This window comes from Myotis daubentonii, chromosome 5 (assembly GCF_963259705.1).
Source record: "Myotis daubentonii chromosome 5, mMyoDau2.1, whole genome shotgun sequence".
Taxonomy (NCBI): domain Eukaryota; kingdom Metazoa; phylum Chordata; class Mammalia; order Chiroptera; family Vespertilionidae; genus Myotis; species Myotis daubentonii.
The window spans coordinates 35,566,757-35,586,512 of NC_081844.1; the positions used below are offsets into that span (position 1 = coordinate 35,566,757).

Consider the following 19,756-nt stretch of genomic DNA (forward strand, 5'->3'; position numbering starts at 1 on the left):
CTACTTCATAACTGTCATGTTGCTACTGTTATGAATCGTAATGTAAATATCTGATATGCAGGATGGTCTTAGGTGACCCCTGTGAAAGGGTCGTTCGACTGCCAAAGGGGTCGCGACCCACAGGTTGAGAACCGCTGTTATAGATGAACATTAGTGTTCAATATTACGTGGTTGGCAATCATTTAATTGTCTATCATTCTGCTTTACTTGGGTAACTAAGTATCCTAGAATGGTCACTTCTGGGACCTTAAAATGGTTACATGACCTAAATGGTTTAGTTGAAAATGTGTGACTACTATTTTTGCAGCTAAATAACATTTTATGTTTTCCAATAACTCTTTAATGCCCATCCATTGAATATTTGGAAATGTACATGTCACCCCACTGTGCTGGGTATTCTTCACTGTCCCACTCATATCCTTCCCTCCCCAACCACTCCTGGCCACACTCCTCAGCTCCACTACCTGCCTCAGAAGCTGACATTTAAGAGCTGTGCCCCCGGGCGTCTTTGCTGTTGACTTTCAGGTGAGATTGACCAAAGGGAAGTGCTGTTGGAGTGTCAAAGGTGGGGAGAGAGGGGGGTTGAGTGTTCTCTGCCCCCGTAGGCTGTGTTCCCCACCACACAGCACACACCCTATTGGGCGGCCTCTCCCCTGACTACAGTTCTCACTGGGTTCTAGGAACAATGTGTCCTTTCCCATCTGCCTCTTCAGGCCAAAGGACGATAAAGGTTTCTGCAGTTGCTACTTCTGGGTGCTTCCCTATCTCACCTTGATTCTTTTAATCCTGCCCAGCGAGTGAATTGTGTCCCCTCACCCCCCAAAGTTCCCATGCTGAAGCCCTAACCTCTAGGATTTTAGCATGTGACTGTCTTTGGAGATAGTGTCTTCAAAGAGGTAAGTAAGGCTCACTGTCGTCATGTGGGTGGGCCCCCATCCAATCTGACTTGTGTCCTTATAATAAGGGGGGAATGGGATACAGAGAGGACACATGTGAGGACACAGTGGGGAGGCAGCCATCTGCAAGCCACAGAGGGAGGCCTCAGAAGAAATCAACCCTGATGACACTGTGACCTTGGACTTTCCAGCCTCCAGACTGTGAGCAGATGAATGTCTATTGTTTATAAGCCACTCACCTATGGTATTTTTGTTATAGAAGCCTGAGCAGACTAAGACAGAGATACTTTGTGTGGGAAGCTACGCATGTCTTCACTATCAGAGAAGTGTAAACAAGGAGCCCGAATGCTGGTGAACCTTGAGCCCTGGCAAGGGCCAGAGCTATGCACCGATTGTTTAGTCGAGACAATGGTAGCTCAAGCAATTTCCTGACCAAATAGTCTCAGAGTAAATCTTTACTAACATTTACTGACCTTTAAGATAGTCTGTCTGTTACTGGAATTGCCTGCCTGACTAAGGGCTATATGTGTGTCCAAAATTGAATAAAAGATTGGCAAGGCCTGGGCACCAGGGGAAGTCCTTCCCCGTGCATTGGGTTTCCCGCCTGGCCCCCAATATTTCCAAATTATTATTTCTTGTCTCATCTCTGTCATTTGCGTGTGGCCCTTCTCTAGATCCCGAACACTGAACCACACGGGACGTGGCTCGCACAACTTTGTTATGGAAGGCCTAGCAAATTAAGACACCCTGCTAAATAGGATGTAGTGTATGAACATCAAACTGCTCGAGCAGCCTCGGAGGTGTGCTGAGTGCGTCCTTCCGGGACCCCGCCTCATACACCTGATATCACCAATGGTACTATCACATGACCCTTTATTAACCCCTATCATCACATTCCCATCTATGCTTGTGAATATGTCAACATTTACGCCATGAATACCTTTTGCTGAAATACTGTAGAACTCACCTTCACATTAAAGGACCTACCGCCGACAGTTTCTTTCTTTCTTTCTTTCTTTTTAATTCTTTATTAGTTAAGGTATTACAAATGTGTCCTTATTCTTTCTTTCTTTCTAAAGACTTTTTATTGATTTTTAGAGAGGAAGGAAGAGCGCGCGAGAGAAACATCAATGTGGAGAACCGGATATTGATGGGCTGCCTCCTGCACACCTCCTGCCAGGGATGCAGCCCGCAACCCGGGCATGTGTCCTGACCTGGAATCGAACTGGCAACCTTTCCATGCACAGGACGATGCCCAACCAACTGAGCCACACCAGCCAGGGCCACCAACAACTTCTACAGAGGAGCCAAGTACTATCCAATGCTCCAAGTGTGGAGCACCTTGTCATTTCTATAAAAATCTGTTCACATTTTTTTAAATCCTCACCCAAGGATATGTTTTATTGATTCCTAGAGAGAGGGAGGGAGTAAGGGAGGGAGAGAGAGAGAGAGAGAAAGATCTATCAGTCCTGTATGGGGATCGATCCAACCTGCAACCCTTTGGTGTGCTGGGTGATGTTCCAACCAACCGAGCCACACTGGCCAGAGCTCTTTTCACATTTTTAAATCAGCTTCAGCTCTGAAGCCTGGATGGGCAATGACCGAAGGCCAGAGTGTCTCTGAAGATGCTGCATGAGAACTTTGGTGGCTGCCTCGGTGGCTGGGAGCCCCGCCGACCGACGAGGAGGCCAGGCGAGCTGAGCTGGGACTTGCAGAGGGGAGCTGGGTTCTGCACTCAGGGACACCTAGGGAGGAGAAAGATATCATTAGAGTGAGAGTCATTGAAACATCAAAGGAAGCTGTATAATTAAGCGTATTTTAATGATGTAAAACCATTGTGTAAAATCATAGGACTGGGTGGGATTTATTGAGACTTCCCCATTTCACCACCCCTTATCCCCATGCAATCTCCACCGTGAGCTGCTAATAATAACTTCTTTCGTCTCCAGAGTGCTTTCACAGCCATAATTTCATCTGAACCTCAGGGAATTCTGCGAGGTGGGCAGGGAGGTCTGAGCACCTCCCTTTCACAAATACACGAAACCGAAGAACAGGCAGGTGCAGGGCCAGCCCACGTTCACAGAGTGAGAAGGTGTTAGGGCTGGAGACTTGGGATTCTTAGGCCGGGTGAGTACCAAGCGCCCATAGTTTATACTCCCTACTAATCTGGGCATGCTCACATTCTCTCTGAAAAGGCAAATGTCACAGGCTGACCTTCCAAACAAAACTCACGGCGAGGAAGGCTTTCTCCTCTGCGTCTGGCCGTAGCAGGAAATGGAAGAGGAAAGAATGGAGAGAAAGCATACGCGTTGAGCTTGCAGGAAACTTGTACGTTTACCCTTGCTTTGGCTCCTACCGTGTGCACAGACATCAGGAGTCTGAGCGGACACACAGATGCCGCAGCCTTCCCCGAGCACAACCCCCCTCCTATTCCGTGTTCAGCTGGCAAGTCTCAGCAGCAGGTCATTCGTTAAGTCCCCCTAATGCTCTGTTAGAAATGTGTGCAACACACAGGGTTTCTGCTCCTCTGGGGGAACTCAGAAATTGCTTCAGCCGATGACTGCTGTCCCCGTCCTCCTAGTCCACAAAGGTGCATCACACCGACGGGTTCGACCTCACCGGCTCTCTTTGCTCCTCTAAATACAACCCGTCCTCCGAGGCCCACTTTCTGTAAGGAGCCTGACCCTCAGGGGTTTCTGCCTCGGCTGGATTCCTATCGAGGCCTCTGGCTTAGCACGGAACATACCTATGCTCTTGGCATTTGGCATTTGTTTCTGAACGTCATTGTTTGTCTTCTGATGAAAACGCAGGCTCCCTGAGAGCAACGCTGGAATCTTCCACCTCCCTGAACCCTCGGCTGCCTGCCTACAGCTGAGAGAGCCACCTATGTTTACTGATCTTTCTGGCAAAGAGCAGGCAAAACTGGGGTTAAACACAGCGAGTCGTTAGAATCGAGGAGGAAAGGGGAGAAGGAATGGCAGGTATAAGCTTCCCTGGTGTGCAGTGTTGAGATCAGCACGGGGTAAGCATGTTCGGTGTTGCTCTGAGATCAGCACCAGGGAAGACAACACATAGAAGTGTTCCTTTGTGCTATTTTAGTAACAATGAAAGTAAAATCATACCTGCTGAGAAGGAAAAAGAAAAAACTAGCTCTCTGGGATTCAAGAATGGGCTAGTCACACCTCACCTGTAACAGTTTCAAATTTAATCCTATTACTGCGCAAAACTTATTTACCCCTGCATTTGAGGAACCCCTTCCCCCTAAGCCCCCAGGGAAGTCCACAGGCCCAGGCAGGCTCCTCGAGCTCTCCTTTTTCTCTGTGGCAGGTCCCAGGGACGCCCCCCCACCACCTCCTTTTCTCTCTTAGTAATGGTCATCGCCTTTCCAGATTGTGGGCTTTCTCCTCCCTTCAAGCTGGGCTCAGGAAAGATAATCTCCGTACGTCCACACTCCCCCGCTGTCCGTGAAAGCAAGTTCCTAGACCCTCTTCTCTTCATTGTAAGACTTTAACGTTCATTGTTATAAGAGAAAAGACAAGATTTAAGGGGAAAACACGAGGCCGTTGTATACACAGGTACACACCTGACAGTCCTGGATCTTGGTCTAGAGCAGTGGTTCTCAACCTTCTGGCCCTTTAAATACAGTTCCTCATGTTGTGGCCCAACCATAAAATTATTTTCGTTGCCACTTCATCACTGTAATGTTGCTACTGTTATGAATCGTAATGTAAATTGATATGCAGGATGGTCTTAGGCGACTCCCATGAAAGGGTCGTTCAACTGCCAAAGGGGTCGCGACCCACAGGTTGAGAACCGCTGGTCTAGAGCATCTGACAATCTAGAAATAACTGGAAACTTTTTTTTTTTTCTTTTTTCACCAATGTTGGGGACCAGCCCCTGGTTCCTGGCACAGAGCTGCTAAAACAGTGTAAATCCAAAAGTGATACAAATCAGTGCTTAAAGAACTTGCTTAACCTTCCAATGGTTGTAGTACAGTCTATTTATAGATGAGCCATACTGATACATATTTGAGCTGTTCCCAGTCTTGCACGTACAAACAATGCTGATATAAACAATCCTCACATATGCACAGGTCTATCTGTGGTGGCCTGTGATCGGACGGGCTGTTGGTGGCGACAGTAATCCTAGTACTGGGGCATCATCACAAAGCCCATTCCTCTCTCCAGCCAGTTTCTATGTCCTTAAATAGAAGGACATTGGAGAAGAGAAATGTGAGGCCATGCTTTACACATCAAGAATTCTCTGCCCAGCTGGCGTGGCTCAGTGGTTGAGCCTCGACCCATGAAACAGGAGGTCACGGTTCAATTCCCGGTCAAGGGCACATGCCCTGGCTGTGGGCTCAGTCCCCAGTGTGGGGCATACAGGAGGCAGCCAATCAATAATTCTCTCTCATCATTAATGTTTCTCTTTCCCTCTCTGAAATCAATAAAGACATATTAAAAACAAACAAACAAGAATTCTCCAGGGTTCTGTTCTTGGCCCACATCCTGGGCCATCAGTGCCTAACTCTTCAATTGCTATCTCACCCCGCTCTCCCTCCCCAGCTCCTGGCTCACACGCTCAGCTCTCTTCTGACTCTGCTACCTCACACCTAGCATGTCCTATTGTGTTGTAGTCTCAGTAGTGGTGGCAGGAACATTAATGCGATTGCTCAATGCAGGTACCTAGGAGTCATCCCTTACTTGACTGGAAGCTTCCCCTCACGCTCCACCACCCCCTGCCTGTAAGCACCTGGAGGGCAGAGACCGTATCGTGTTAGGGTTGTACCCCTCGTGCCTAGTCCAGGGCCTGTAAACTACTTGTTGGATCAATGAGTAAACACATGAATGATTCCTCCTTCTTTTCCCCAGAGCAATGGCTGGAACCACTGGGCGGGTGGACTTTGAAGCAGGGATGGAACACTCCTGCCCTCAGGCAGGATTTTATTGGGCAGAAAGAAGTCATGAGAGTGGTGAGACCCTCCTGAGGCCGACTGACCCGGGAAAGAGGAGACTAAGGCTAAGGCTCTCAATAGGGCACATGCCAGCTTCTCTACCTGTATCTGTCACTCCCTGATTGGACCTTCTGTTGTTGTTTTCCATTCATGTTATTGGCAGAAATTTGCAAATGATCATTGATACAAACACCACCCTTGGATAGACCCATGGATAACTTAAGAGCACAGATGAGGAAATGGAGCATGTGGACGTGAATACGGGACCGATGATGACAGCCCTGCAATGTCCCCCTCGGGAAGAATAATTGCAAATACATGACTGCTGGGCCTGGTGCAGAGAGTCACAGACTTGTGATTTCATTTAATCTCCCCAAGCCTGTGAGATGGTAAAGGGAGGTAAAGAAGGTGACAATCTTCACTTTATGGGAGACCCCATCCACATCCCCTTTTAAAAAAATCTACCCTGCCGAACTGGTTTGGCTCAGTGGATAGAGCGTTGGCCTGCAGACTGAAGGGTCCCAGGTTCGATTCTGGTCAAGGGCATGTACCTTGGTTGAGGGCACATCCCAGTGGGGGGTGTGCAGGAGGCAGCTGATCGATCTCTCTCATTGATGTTTCTAGCTCTCTGTCCCTCTCCCTTCTTCTCTGTGAAAAATCAATAAAATATTTAAAAAAAAAATCTACCCTGAACACTTTATTATGAGAGTCATGTGGTGAAACTGTATATAAACCTCTGGCCGGTGTGGCTCAGTTGGTTGCACGCTGTCCCATTCACCAAAAGTCACTGGTTCGATTCCTGGTCAGGGCACATGCTCAGGTTGTGGGTTCAATCCCCCGATCGATGTTTCTCTGTCTCTCTCTCTTTCCCTGCCCCTTTCTCTCTCTAAGAGAAAATAAAAAAAGATAAAAACATTTTAAAAAAGAGAAGGATATTATTTTAAAAACTGTACATAAATATGAATTGCTGTGTTTGCAAATCATAAAACCAGAAGTTGTTTTTGGTTTGTTTTAATCATAGAAACACAGCTTCGATGCAATCTGCAAACTGCCTAAGCTTAGGCCTGGGGCTGAGTAAAAGTCAGGGCCAATGGTGGGGATACAGGCTCAGAGCACAGATGAGATGGCTGGGGAGGGTCCCCCTCGATGGGCTTCCCTCTGAGAGGGGAGTCTACAAGGGGTGGTGGCTCCTCCTGGCTTCAGCTTCATCCCCAGGAGGGAGCTGCTTCATGGACTTCCCATCGGGGATTCTGTGAGGGGGACCCCTGCCATCCTCCCGCCTGTCTGGGAGCCCAGAGGCCGCTCAGACCCACCTGCCACCCTTCTAGGGGCCCCTGCGTAGGTCAGCGCCTCTGCAGAGGGTGCTCCCCTTTCCCTCCTAGCCCACGCTGCTTCTGTGAGAAACAGAGGAAAGGCGTCAGGGAGAATCATCGACGCGGCTTTAAGGAAGACTCAGACCTCTGCTGTTAACCTTGGGGTAAAACTGTCAGCTGTGGAGGAAGGCTAAGCAACTCCAGGCAGGGTTTGGAAATTTAAATCCAAGACGATGTGAGGGCACCATTAAGTAAGTGAAATAAGGGAGGGGTGTGTTGCAAAATGTTCATAGGCCATAAGCTCAAACGGCTGTCTGCTAGTAATGGTTATGAACTCAGATTTCAAAACATCCCTGTCTCAGAAAATTAGTTTCCACTGTAGTTTGTGGTGAAATACTATGTTACTAAATATTCTACACACACACACACACACACACACACACACACACCCCTACATATGTATATGCACGTTTTAAACCCCCGTAGTAACAGCGATTAAAATGTCATAAATAATATGTATATAACAAATAATTTTACATAGCTCACAAACACGTTTCTTCTGGTAGATCCTGAAGAAAAGCCAATTTGTGTCAAATATTTGGTGTTTAGCTCTTAAATAAAAACAAGCAGCCATTTGGCCCCAGTCTAAATATCCAGTGAGAGAGAAGCAGGTAGAATCACCCCTGTTGGAAACGCCAGGGTCATTTATTAACTTAACGTGACAGAACAAGAGGCAACAAGACCGGACAAGCAAATGGTGCTCTTGCAGACACAGGAGAAACGCAGACTCTAAGTGGGGTTCTTCCTAAGGGTTCTTCCCAAGATTCTTAGCAAGTAGGCCTTTCTCCCCTGAGGTATCAGACACTAAGAACCAGCGCTGTAGTTAGTAAGCAGCGGGTGCACATGACACAGAATCCACACACTCACCGGACACCCCAGGTCAGGTGTCAATGCAGGAGCCTGTGTGTTTACCGGCACACGATGGTACAGACGCCAGGCAGGGAAAGAAAATATCTGGCTAAAATCTCATATTGCTGTAGGTGCAACCATATTTTACAGAGTGGAAACTAAGAGAGAAAGGGAGAAGATAAAGAAAACTGGAGAAGTAAAGGCAAAAGCAAGAAAGAGCTTATTCCACAGGCTGGAGCCTCCTTCCGGCTGCCTGGCGGGCCCCTCTGGGCAGCTGCTCACTGTCAGCTAGCTCTCATCTTTCCTCCCGTCTCCCACTGCCCACTACTGGCCACTATTTACTGGTAAACGCCTGCTGTGAACGAGGCGCCGTGCTCAATGCTTTACATCCCCCTCCCAATCCTGTTAGTGCTGTTACTAATTCCGTTTCACACGTGAGAAAACAGAATCTCCGAGAGGTCAATAACTAGGCCAGGATGGAGCTGCTCACAGACCTACTAAAGTTGTGGTATCAGGCAACGAACTTAGGCTGTTTAAGTCCCAAACCTGTGTTTTTTGTTTGTTTGTTTTTTTAATCCTCACCCGAGGATATTTTTCCATTGATTTTTAGAGAGAGTGGAAGAGAGAGGGAAAGACGGAGAGAAATATCGATGTGAGAGAAACATTGATTGCCTGCCTCCTGCACGCCCCCCGACCAGGGCCTGGGCCTGCAACCGAGGTATGTGCCCTTGACCGGAATCAAACCCGGGATCCTTTGGTCCATAGGCCGACGGTCTATCCCTTGAGCCAAACTGGCTAGGGCACCAAACCTGTGTTCTTGGTCAGCAAAGTGAAAAATAAGATAGTATATGGCGGGGGGTGGAGGGGACACACAAACATGTATTGTACTTAATATATTCCCATTTAACAGATGAAGAAACGGAGGCTCAGAGAGGTTAAGTAACTTATCCAAAGTCATGCCATTTAGTAAAGGAACCCAGGTCCCTCTGACTGCAAAGCCCATATTCTTTCTTATTCTTCCTTCCCAATGGAACTCTTGAGAATTGGACTGACTGAGCTGAATAATTAAAAATCTCTCCTATAGATATTTTTAGTTCTGCACATCCAAAGCAAAAAAAAAAAATGATAAAACAAACACCTGGGGAGGCCACCAGAAATGAAAGGCGACTAAAGAGTGCCTGCAAGAAAACCGCTGCATAACTTTGTTTTGTGAATTCTTCTGTTTCAGTTCATTATATTTTCCAAGGTTCAAAGAAAAAGGTGGGAGACAGAAACCTGTTTATATTGCTTTATAAGCAGGAGCCGCGGAATAATGGAACCGTTTGGTTATCCTGTGTAAAGCAGCCGCAGTCATAGCTGTGTCCCTCAGGTCTCAGGAGAGAGGGGAGTGGATGTGGAAGGAAGCTCTAGGGCCCATAGATCAGACGTTAGCCTGGAATGGACCTGAAAGGTGCTGGAATCCAACTCTCATTTTATAGGAGAAAGGAAAACTCAGAGAGGATGAGCGGCCGCTGAGTTAAAGGTGGAGCCGGGGCTAGAAACCTGGGTTTTCTGATTCATAAACCATCATGCTATCCACGACAGGAACCAAATCACTTCGGAGTAGAATCTTTTTCCCTCCTCTTTTGAGCCGGGGGGGCAGGTGGGGGGGGGGGTGGTGAGAAAGCTTAAAGAAACATTTTATTCTATTTTTAAAATATATTTTTATTGATTTCAGAGAGGAAAAGAGAAGGAGAGAGAGAGAGAGATAGAAACATCAATGATGAGAGAGAATCATGGATCGACTGCCTCCTGCACGCCCCCAACTGGAGATCAAGCCTGCAACCCGGGTGTGTGCCCTGACCAGGAATCGAGCCGTGACCTCCTGGTTCATAGCTCAACACTCAACCACTGAGCCACGTCAGCTGGGCCAGAAGCATTTTAAGTAATCAGAATCAAGTGATCCTGGAAAGAGGTGAAGGAGGTAACGGCAGAGGCTGGACTTGGCAAAGCACAGGAAAAGATAAGGTCTTATCTCAGGCAATTAGAGTAAGCAGGCCATGCCAGGCTTTGGTTACTTGTATTACAATGCGTGCCCTGAAACAGCAAGCTTTTTGAAATTCGTGCCCAAATCAGAACCTAGAAGTGAGGACGTCTAACCTCCAAGCAAAAGTTCAGTGAGAGACAAAAGGTGTTTGTTTTTATACTTAACTTGGTAGGAAAAAGACAAAAAGGACGGAACCAAGCCGTCAGCTGGGGTCCTCTGAGTCCCATTTCAGGGCCGGGGAAGTCCGAAGCCCACCCCCACCCCGGGTTTTTGTGAATTGTCTCCAAGGGACTTTTGTTTTCTTGGCCTCCTAGACTTCGGAGATCTTGCTTCCATGTGCAAATTGAGTAGAATTTACTCTAGAGACGGAAGGCAGGGTTTACTTCCCAGCAATAGCAAATAAATGTGATCGGATGGTGGTATCACTGTCTAACACCTTCCCGGTCCCTCTCCCTTACCTCATCTCAGCTTCTGGACCCAAGCGGGCTTTTCTCTCCTCTTTCCTCCCCTGTCCCCCTGCTCCCCCTCCCCTGCCCTCAACGGAGTAGAAACCACAAACTCCCCCAAATCTCTAGCAGAGCAGGTGTCCCCTCCTCTGGAGGGGGTGCCCCATAGCATCCAAGCCCTCAAGGTGTCATCTCCCTCTACAAGCTCATCAACAGTTCTCCCCCAGGAGACAGCTCCCTCCTCACCCTTCCCAAAAAGGAATTGTGGGGCCAGCTCTTAGGATTTAAAAAAAAATTTTTTTTCCACACCTTTACATGAGATGGGGAAATCTCTGGAGGTTAATTAAAATGGTACCTGGCTCTACTGTGATGTCTATATTTTTAAATTGTTTTGTTCTGTATGGAATTTTATCATAACTAATATTTGGGCACTTGTTGATATGTGTAGAATTTTCTAAAAATATGTTGTTATTTATTTCAGAGAGAGGAAGGGAGAGGGAGAGGTAAAAACATCAATGATGACAGAGAATCATTGATTGGCTGCCTCTTGCACACCCCCTACTGGGGGTTGAGCTGCAACTCGGACATGTGCCCTGTCCAGGAATGGAACCATGACCTTCTGGTTCATAGGTTGATGCTCAACCACTGAGCCACAGCCGTCCGATGATATGTAGAGAATTTTAATAAACAATGTTCAAAATTATAAAGCATTAGTGAGAAGGTCTAGGCTTTGTTACCATCTTCCATCAACGATTCACAGCAAAAGGTGGTTAAATGGAGCAGCTGCAATGAGGCAGCACTAGCGCTGGAAGCTGGAGAGGAAATCAGGTACACTTTTAAGGGGGAGGGGGGCTCTGAAAACTCAAATCTATGAAATAATAGACAACATCATAAGCTCACAGCAATGCATGTGGTCTCAAAACTGTTCCCCTAAGACTGTTTCTCTTGTTAGAGGGAACTCTCATATTTAAAGGCTCTAAGTCCTGACAGGGTAAAGTGAGGATGGTCCCAGTGGCGTAAAAGCCACAGCCCTGGAAAGATGGCCTAAGGATATTCTTTGTACTTCTACACTCCTGTGCTTTTTCTCTCTTCCAACCCTTCCATTCACAAAGCTTTAACTTCTCCAAGTATCATATGCCCGTTTCTACTTATGGGGGTGACATCTTCCTAGGAAATAAACCTGTCTATATAATACAAGAACTTTCTATCAAGTGAATATGTAATTTTTTCCATTGCAATCGCACCTCGGCTGAGTCTACCAAACTCAACAGCTGCAGGGGTCAGAGTTTTAGTTACTCCTTACTCTCCCTGGGTTCCCTCCTTGAGTTTCCTCAATACCCATTTCCTCCTCTCTCAGCCCCACACCGGCGTTCCTTCATTTTCTCAAGCATCTTGCATCATTAGGAGGTTGCTTATTTCTAGGAGGTCTGTGACCTGCAGTGAGGGCAAACTGCTACCTCATGGAGAGGGGGCCTTGGCCACACTCACTCTGTGGCCCGAATAGCCAGTTATCATGGGCATCATCACCCAGTCGAAGACCACCACATACTTTTGGGAGGTTTGATTATGCCTGTGCTTCTTAGCAAAACTACGAAGCATAAATACTGATTGTAATTAGTATAGTTACATAAACAATACAAGTAGATCAATACAGTCACGAACTTTATTTATTAAGTAGAGGCCTGGTGCATGAGATTCATGCACTCAGGGGGGTCCCTTAGCCCGGCCTGCACCCTCTTGAAGTTTGGGAGTCCTCGGGTGATGTCCAACAGTCAGACATCATTAGCACTACCGCAGCTGCTGCTATGCTCACCACCGCCACCGCTGCTGTGCTCACCAGCCGTAAGCCCGGCTTCTGGCTGAGTGGTACTTCACCTATGGGAGCACACTGACCACCAAGGGACAGCTCCTGCATTGTCTGCCCCCTGGTGGTCAGTGCATGTCATAGCGACCAGTTGTTCCGCCATTCGGTCGATTTACATATTTGCCTTTTATTATATAGGACCAGAGGCCCGGTGCATGAAATTCATGCATGGAGGGGGGGATCCCCTCAGCCCAGCCTGCACCCTCTCCAATCCGGGACCCCACGGGGCATGTCCGACTGCTGGTTTAGGGGCAGTCGGGCCTAAACTGGCAGTCAGACATCCCTCTCACAATCCGGGACCACTGTCTCCTAACTGCTCACCTACCTGCCTGCCTGATCGCCCCTAACTGTCCCCCCTGCTGGCCTAGTCACCCCAACTGCCCTCCATGCCAGCCTAGTTGCCCCCAACTGCCCCCCCCTGCCAGCCTGGTCACCCCCAACTGCCCTCCCTGCTGGTCTGGTCGCCTCCAACTACCCCCCCCCCCCCCCAGCTGGCCTGATGGCCCCTTGCAGCCTGCTGCTGGGTCATTTGGTCGTCCCTCACTAAACCCCCTGCCGGCCTGGCCACCCCATGCAGCCTGCTGCTCAGTCGTTTGGTTGCCCCTCATTAACTCCCATGCAGGCCTAGTCACCCCACACAGCCTGTTCGGTCATTCATTCGTTTGTGATGGTTGCTTAGGCTTTTATATATATAGATAGCATAATTGTTCTTTATCATTGTTTAATTTGTCCTGGTTTCCCTTTGGGCTTTAATTAGCAGTACAACTTTTAAAGTTTATAATTTATAACAAATATTTCAACTTAAGCAAGCCCTGCTAGTATGTGACAGATGGTTAATGTCAAAAACCCATGGAGAAGGCTTCTGTCTAGCCCTTGGTTTTTGTTGTTGTTCTTTTGCTTCTTAAGCCAGAGAAATGTTTGACTGTGCTGATAATTTGTAAGCATACATCACCATCAACTTTTATAGTCCTTCAATTCCCTCATCTCCCCCAGATTTCTCTTCTACTCCTGGCTTAGGAGGGGCCGGGAAACCAGACAGAAACATGCCTGAATGGCCTGTGTGATAAGCCTCATAAAGTTATTTTTTTCGATTAATGGTTTTCACTGACAATTTTACTGCTCTGCTTTAAGCATCCCCATTCCCTTGGGCATTTGCACATCTGCCTGTGATAAGCCTCATCCAACCCAACAAAATTGATCCCTCAGAATACAAATAGCCCTATTTTAGAAAGCTCATCTCTCTCTCTCTCTTTTTTGAATATAATAACACTTGAAAATAAATTTAAACAGAAAGTAATAGGGCTTTAAAGCAGAGCTATCAAAGTGATTTACTCATGAGTATCTACCTTTTCTCCTCCCAACTGACATCCATTTTATATTCATTTTCCTTCAGTGTGTATCCTCAGCTGCTTTTTTTCTAAATCTTTACTAATAATGTGAACTTTTGATTCCACCCTTATTCCCTTCTACCTTGCACCAAAGACTCATGTGCTCAAAGGGATCCACTGGGGCCATAGAGCGAGTTTGGACAACTCTGCTATGAAATGATAATGTTCACTCGACACAATTACTGACTTTATTAGGTTGTCAAATAGCTATTTTTTTCATTAGGGAGAGAAAAGTTCTGAATTCACTTTTTCTGCAGTTACTTGAAATGCACTGTTATGATCATACTCCACTGGTAGCAGGAAAGTGTAGAGAAATTTCTATAGCACCCCCACCAAAGGACTCCAAGCAGAAGGAAAACCGAAATGATAAGAATGTTCCCTTTATATTGTATAGTTCTCAAAGCAGATTCATACACATCAGTTCATCTAGTCTTTTTGTTTTGTTTTAAACAGAGGAGAAAACAAGAGCTCAGAGAGATTAAATAAAGGGCATCTTTAAGGTTACACAGCTTGTCAGTCCCTTCCAGAGACCAGGATTTAAATCACCACTCGATTCTAATTTAAAAAGAACAAATTCAGTTTCACAAACGGGATTAGAGACCCAGCACTTTTCATTAACATTATGGTGGGGATTTTTTTTTAGTTTGTTTTGTTAATCCTCTCTGAGGATATTTTTCCATTGATTTTTTCTTTAGAGAGAGTGAAACATCAATGTGAGAGACACATCAATTGGTTGCCTCCTGCACATACCGAGACTAGGGCTATGGAACCTGAAACCAAGGTACGGGCCCGTGACTGAAATTGAACCCGGGACCCTTCAGGCTGCGGGCTGATGCTCTATCCACTGAGCCAAACTGGCTATGGCTTTGGTGGGGAATATTTGGAAAGCAATACTCACCAGTGACTGTGCTTTTCTTAGCTTAGATCTGTCCCGCGATTTATTTTTCTTATCATGTGACTGTCGGCTGGAATCTGGGGTCGTTTCATGTCTTTTCTTTCTTCTGTAAGTTGGAGAGCATTGGAGAAATGATAAATACTCATTTCAAAACTTTGCCCATTTGATTTTGTTGTTACTATGACTTAAAAGATTATCTTCACTCAACTGGAAGCAAGCCAAATGTCCATCAATAGAGAGCTGGTTAAATAAACTCTACACCCACACAATGAAGTGTTATAAGCTGTAAAAACGAAGGCAGAATATTTCTGGATACAACTGTGGAGTGATCTCCAGGATATAGTGTCACATGAGAAAAGGAAAAGTGGGTGAAGTGGTACATATTATATGCTATTATTTACTTCCAAAAACGTGTGTGTATGTATTTATGTTTTCTCAAATGGAAGGATTACAGCATAGCATTTTGAAAAACGGTTACCCATAAGTAGGATTCCCATGTGACCCTATCAGACACAAGGGACAGTATGGAAGGGGAGAAGCAGAAGCTAGACTTCTCCACGTATACTTTGTTTTGTTTTTTTTTTTTACTTTGGAACTATCTCAATTTTTCTCAAAACTTTTAAATAAAATGAAGGATGGAAATCCCTAAAATCAAAAACAAAATAAATGATCTTGTCTGTTGAGTTGGTGTCATTAGCACACACAGAATAATTTCTTTATGGGACTTTAACACAGTAATTTGTCTGAATATTCTTTTTTAGAAAAATACATTTTTATTGATTTCAAAGAGAGGAGGGGAGAAGGAGAGAGAGATAGAAACATCAATGATGAGAGAGAATCATTGATCAGCTGCCTCCTGCATGCCCCACACTGGGGATCAAGCCTGCAACCCATGTGCCTTGACGGGAATCAAACCATGACCTCCTGGTTCATGGGTTGATGCTCAACCACTGAGCCACGCTGGCTGGGCTGTTTGAATATTCTTAATAGAATATATCCTAAGGACAAAACATCAAAACATGTATGAATGAAAATGTATGACATTTGGACTTGTCTCAAAAATAACCTGGGGAAAGGGCAGAGTGGTGAGGAATAAATGAAACGAGATTGGTCACAAGTTAAAACCTGTTACTGCTAGGTGATGGTTATAAGGGGTTCTAGTCTCTCTACTTTTGTATATACTTGAACTTCCATTATAAAGTTTTATTTAAAAAGATCAGTTTTGCTGAATATTTCTTGCTGCTTAAAGTTCAAAAATTTCCCCTAGCTTTGAGTCGGCCTGTGGATTGAAGGGTCCTAGGTTCTATTCCAGTCAAGGGCACATGCTGGGTTGAGGGCTCGATCCCCAGTGGGGGGTGTACAGGAGGCAGCCGATCAATGATTCTCTGTCATCATTGATGTTTCTATCTCTCTTTCCCTCTCCCTTTCTCTCTGAAAAAATTTCCCCCAGCTTTTAATTAAGAAATTTCAAACATAAAGAATAGTTGAAAGAATAGTATGATGATTATCCATATATTCTTTAACTAAAGTCAACAATTGATAATATTTTGCTTTATCCCTTTATATAGATACATATATGAACACACATACATACACACACCATATATACATATGTATATATTTGTCACAGTGTAAGAAAGTAAATTGCAGACACTTCCCCCTAAATACTTCAACACTCATCTCCTAAGATAAAGATATTTGCCTACCTAACCACACTAGTTATCACCATACCTCAGAAAATGAATAGTAATCCCTTAAAATCATTTAATACCCAGTCTATATCAAATTTTCCCAAGAATGCCTATTAAAGTCTTTATTTTTTGAACCAGAATTCCATCTAGATTCAAAATGAATTTGGTTCTTCTTTCTCTTATATTATAGAATATTCTTCCCACCTCTTCCCCTCCCCCCCCCCCCCCCCCGCCTCCCCACCATGACACTGACACACTCTTTAAAGAGTCCAAGCATCTGGTCTATGTTGGTGAATGGGTCCTATGACTTAGGTATCACTATTATTGCCATTTTACAGATGTGGGAACAGAGGCACAGAGAGGTTAAGGGAGTCCCCCAGGTCACACAGAAGTATGGGAGCCTGGATTTGCACCCAAGCAGTATGGTTCAAGAGACTGTACATCACCACTATCCTGTGCTGCCTTGGTGTTAATCTGTCGAAATACATTCTAAAAATATGGCAGATGTATGAAAACATTCAAATACTTCAAAATTTGTTTTCTTAATTTTTGTTTATCTTTTGTATGTGCATGTGTGCGTTAACAAGTGAACAGATACATGTGTATACATAGATACAGATCTGTATTTTCTTACTTTCTTTTCTTTCTATATAGGGGTGGAATATTATAGATACTCTTTTGCAATTTGCTTTTTTGATTTAAAAATGTACTCCTTATCTGTTCATAGAGATCTTCCCCATTCATTTTACAGCTGCCTTGTGCTCTACTGTGTGAATGAACCATACATGATTTATCCAACAAACACTCTCTCCTATGCATGGCCATTTAAGTTATTTCCAATATTTTAAAATTACAAACGTTGCAGTAAATATCCTTTTGCAGATGTACTTTTAGTGTTTTCAACGTTGACTCCTAGAAGTAGGATTGCTGGATCAAAATGTAAATACATATGTATTCTTGCTGGATATTGTCAAGTTTCCTTCCATGGAGTCTGTGCCAATTTATATTTCCACCAGCTATGAGTAAATTCTATCAGCGTTTGCTCACAGCCTCACCAACAGAACATATTACCGAACTTTAAAGTTTGCCAGATAGTCGAAAAATGATGTATTTTGTAACTCTGTGTAAAAAATGACCCTGGAAGGATAAACTAGAAACTAATGAGATTTAGTGGAAATGGGGTAGAAAAGATAACAGCGGGGAGCAGAGTGGAAGAGATGGGGGTGGCTCTTCTCTGAGTATACCTTTTCTTGCATACACTTCTTGTATACTTTTATATAGTTTTAACTTTAGAACCATGTGACCTACCCACAGTGAAGGAGGTATTAACATACCCACATAACTTTTGAACATAGTATTATGACTATACTAGAGTTCCGGTGGACGAATTCGTGGACATTGAAAGGAAATTAATTAGAAGAAATATTTTAATATCACTATTTGCCCTTTCTCTATAATAGCAGTGTCAACCAAATTCACGATTGACAATGACAGATTGAAACACACGTGTGCGACTGGCACCAGCGAGTGCTTTACATATATAGATAAACTTGCTTAATTAGGCCTGCTCTCTGATTTAGCTAAACTTTTTCCAGCCCAGTGAAGCACCCCAACTTCTCTTTCAGGTAATTGTTAGCAACACAGCAGTAAATATCAACATGAAGCAGATTATTATTGTAGATCACGCAGGGAGAACAAAGGGTGAAATATTTAACTGCAGCAGTGTTTGACTATATTCTGCACAGTAAGAAAAACCTGAAGTCATTTTCAAGGTCCACCATTTCTTACTTCTTTTCAGTCGGGTCAACTTTCTAAGCTTTCTAAATCTCTGTTTTCCAGCTAATGAAAATAAAATAGGATCCTACTGAGTCTCCTATCTACCCACTCCAGGACTTCTGTGAGGATCAAATGAGATGAGGCATGGGAAAACACTTCACAGACATTTGGTTAAAGTGTAAAATGTTTCCACCTGGCTATAAAGCAAGTCGTGTTCCTGGGCTGAAGAAACTCCAAGGAGGCTAGTCTCTAGGGAGAGGAAGCTGGGCGTTACTATGTGACGTCATTACCCGGTGCCCACAGCCACCATTTCTGAGCTGAGCTGGGCTGTGGGCTTCATTTTGCTCCATGGGGTCTTGGCAGCATTGGCTGTGATTTGGTGGGCTGTTGCTCCGGGGTGGTGGCGGGGCCTGTGTCCCACTTGGGGGAAGCCGAGTGTTGCTTTGTCGGCACCAGGTCCGTGGTGCTGTTTCTTTGTAAATGGCCAGTGCAAGTCACGGCAGCTCCTGCATTGAGTGTCTGCCCCCTGTGGTCAGTGCACATCATAGCGACCAGTTGGACGGTCGGAGGGTCACTTAGCATATTAGCCTTTTATATATATAGACATGCTCAGACTAAAGGCAAAGAGAACCATAAGCAAATATTGAATTCTAGTTTGTAAGTCTGTGGTGTGTTTTTTTGTTAATCCTCACTAGAGGATATTTTTTCTATTGATTTTCAGAGAGAGTGAGTCAACCAACCACACATTGAAAACACTATTTTGCATTCCCAGCCACAGATGGAAAACACTGGTTTCAATCATGGTGGGTTGAATCTATGGATACAAAGGGCCAACTCTAGTTAAGTTTTTGGGGAATCAAACTTTACATGTGGATTTGAACCACATGGGGGTTGGCGCCCCTTAAGCTGGCATTGTTCAAGGGTGAACTGTACAATGTATAATATATGTGACATATAACCTATATTTAGTGAACAATAAATAAATATGATAGCCAGATTTCTTACTGTCAGAGAAGGGAGGTGCAAATATGGAAAAAAGAAAAAGAGTAGGATGAACCCTATGGTGCTAGATTAAAATAGAAGTATTAAAATACTAAAAGAAGTTGTGATGTTAAATCATTACAGCTATAAAATACAAGCAAATCCTAGCAAACAGGGCAAATTTACCAATAACAGTTTGTTTACTTTTCTATTACTTTTTACTTCTAAGTATGGAAAAGCTTCTTTACTTCTATATTCACTTAAGTTCTATTTTCCTCTTTTCACATGGAAGTGCCAGCCAATTGTTTCTAAAAGCAGACAAGGGAAGAAGGAGATGGAGCTTCTCACCCTTGCCAGATCTGCTCGAAGGGGTCACAATTGTCCAGGTAATTGAAGCGAATGATATCAGTTGGATGCTTGTCAGAGGATCGCCAGGGTGGGAGTTCTTTCTCCCCCGAGTGGTTCTTCTTTCTTAAAGAGGAAGAAGATCGGAAAGCCGATGACAGAGACTGCTTTTCCTCTGGAGAACTGCCTGTCACTGGTTGAACATCAGCAACCACAAACCCATCTTTCGGAGGTGTCTAGAAGAAGAAAATGAATGACTATTTCTGTTTTTA

The 19,756-nt window shown here is 44.8% G+C and overlaps 1 protein-coding gene across 4 annotated transcripts in view; it reads right to left on the minus strand.

Moving 5' to 3' along the window:
• Positions 1–1,952: 1,952 nt before the first annotated feature.
• Positions 1,953–19,756, minus strand: part of FBXO16 (F-box protein 16) — a 50,855-nt gene continuing 33,051 nt past the window's right edge. For 2 of the 4 annotated variants that reach the window (XM_059697565.1, XM_059697564.1), the window contains exons 6-8: positions 19,488–19,720; positions 14,695–14,797; positions 1,953–2,641 (exon numbers count right to left, since the gene is read on the minus strand). In XM_059697565.1, coding sequence (XP_059553548.1) covers positions 2,459–2,641; positions 14,695–14,797; positions 19,488–19,720 — 519 coding nt within the window. In that variant the 3' untranslated portion in view covers positions 1,953–2,458. Of the gene's footprint in view, positions 2,642–3,110; positions 3,155–14,694; positions 14,798–19,487; positions 19,721–19,756 lie in introns of all 4 variants that reach the window. The other 2 variants (XM_059697566.1, XM_059697567.1) reach the window with 2 other exon arrangements.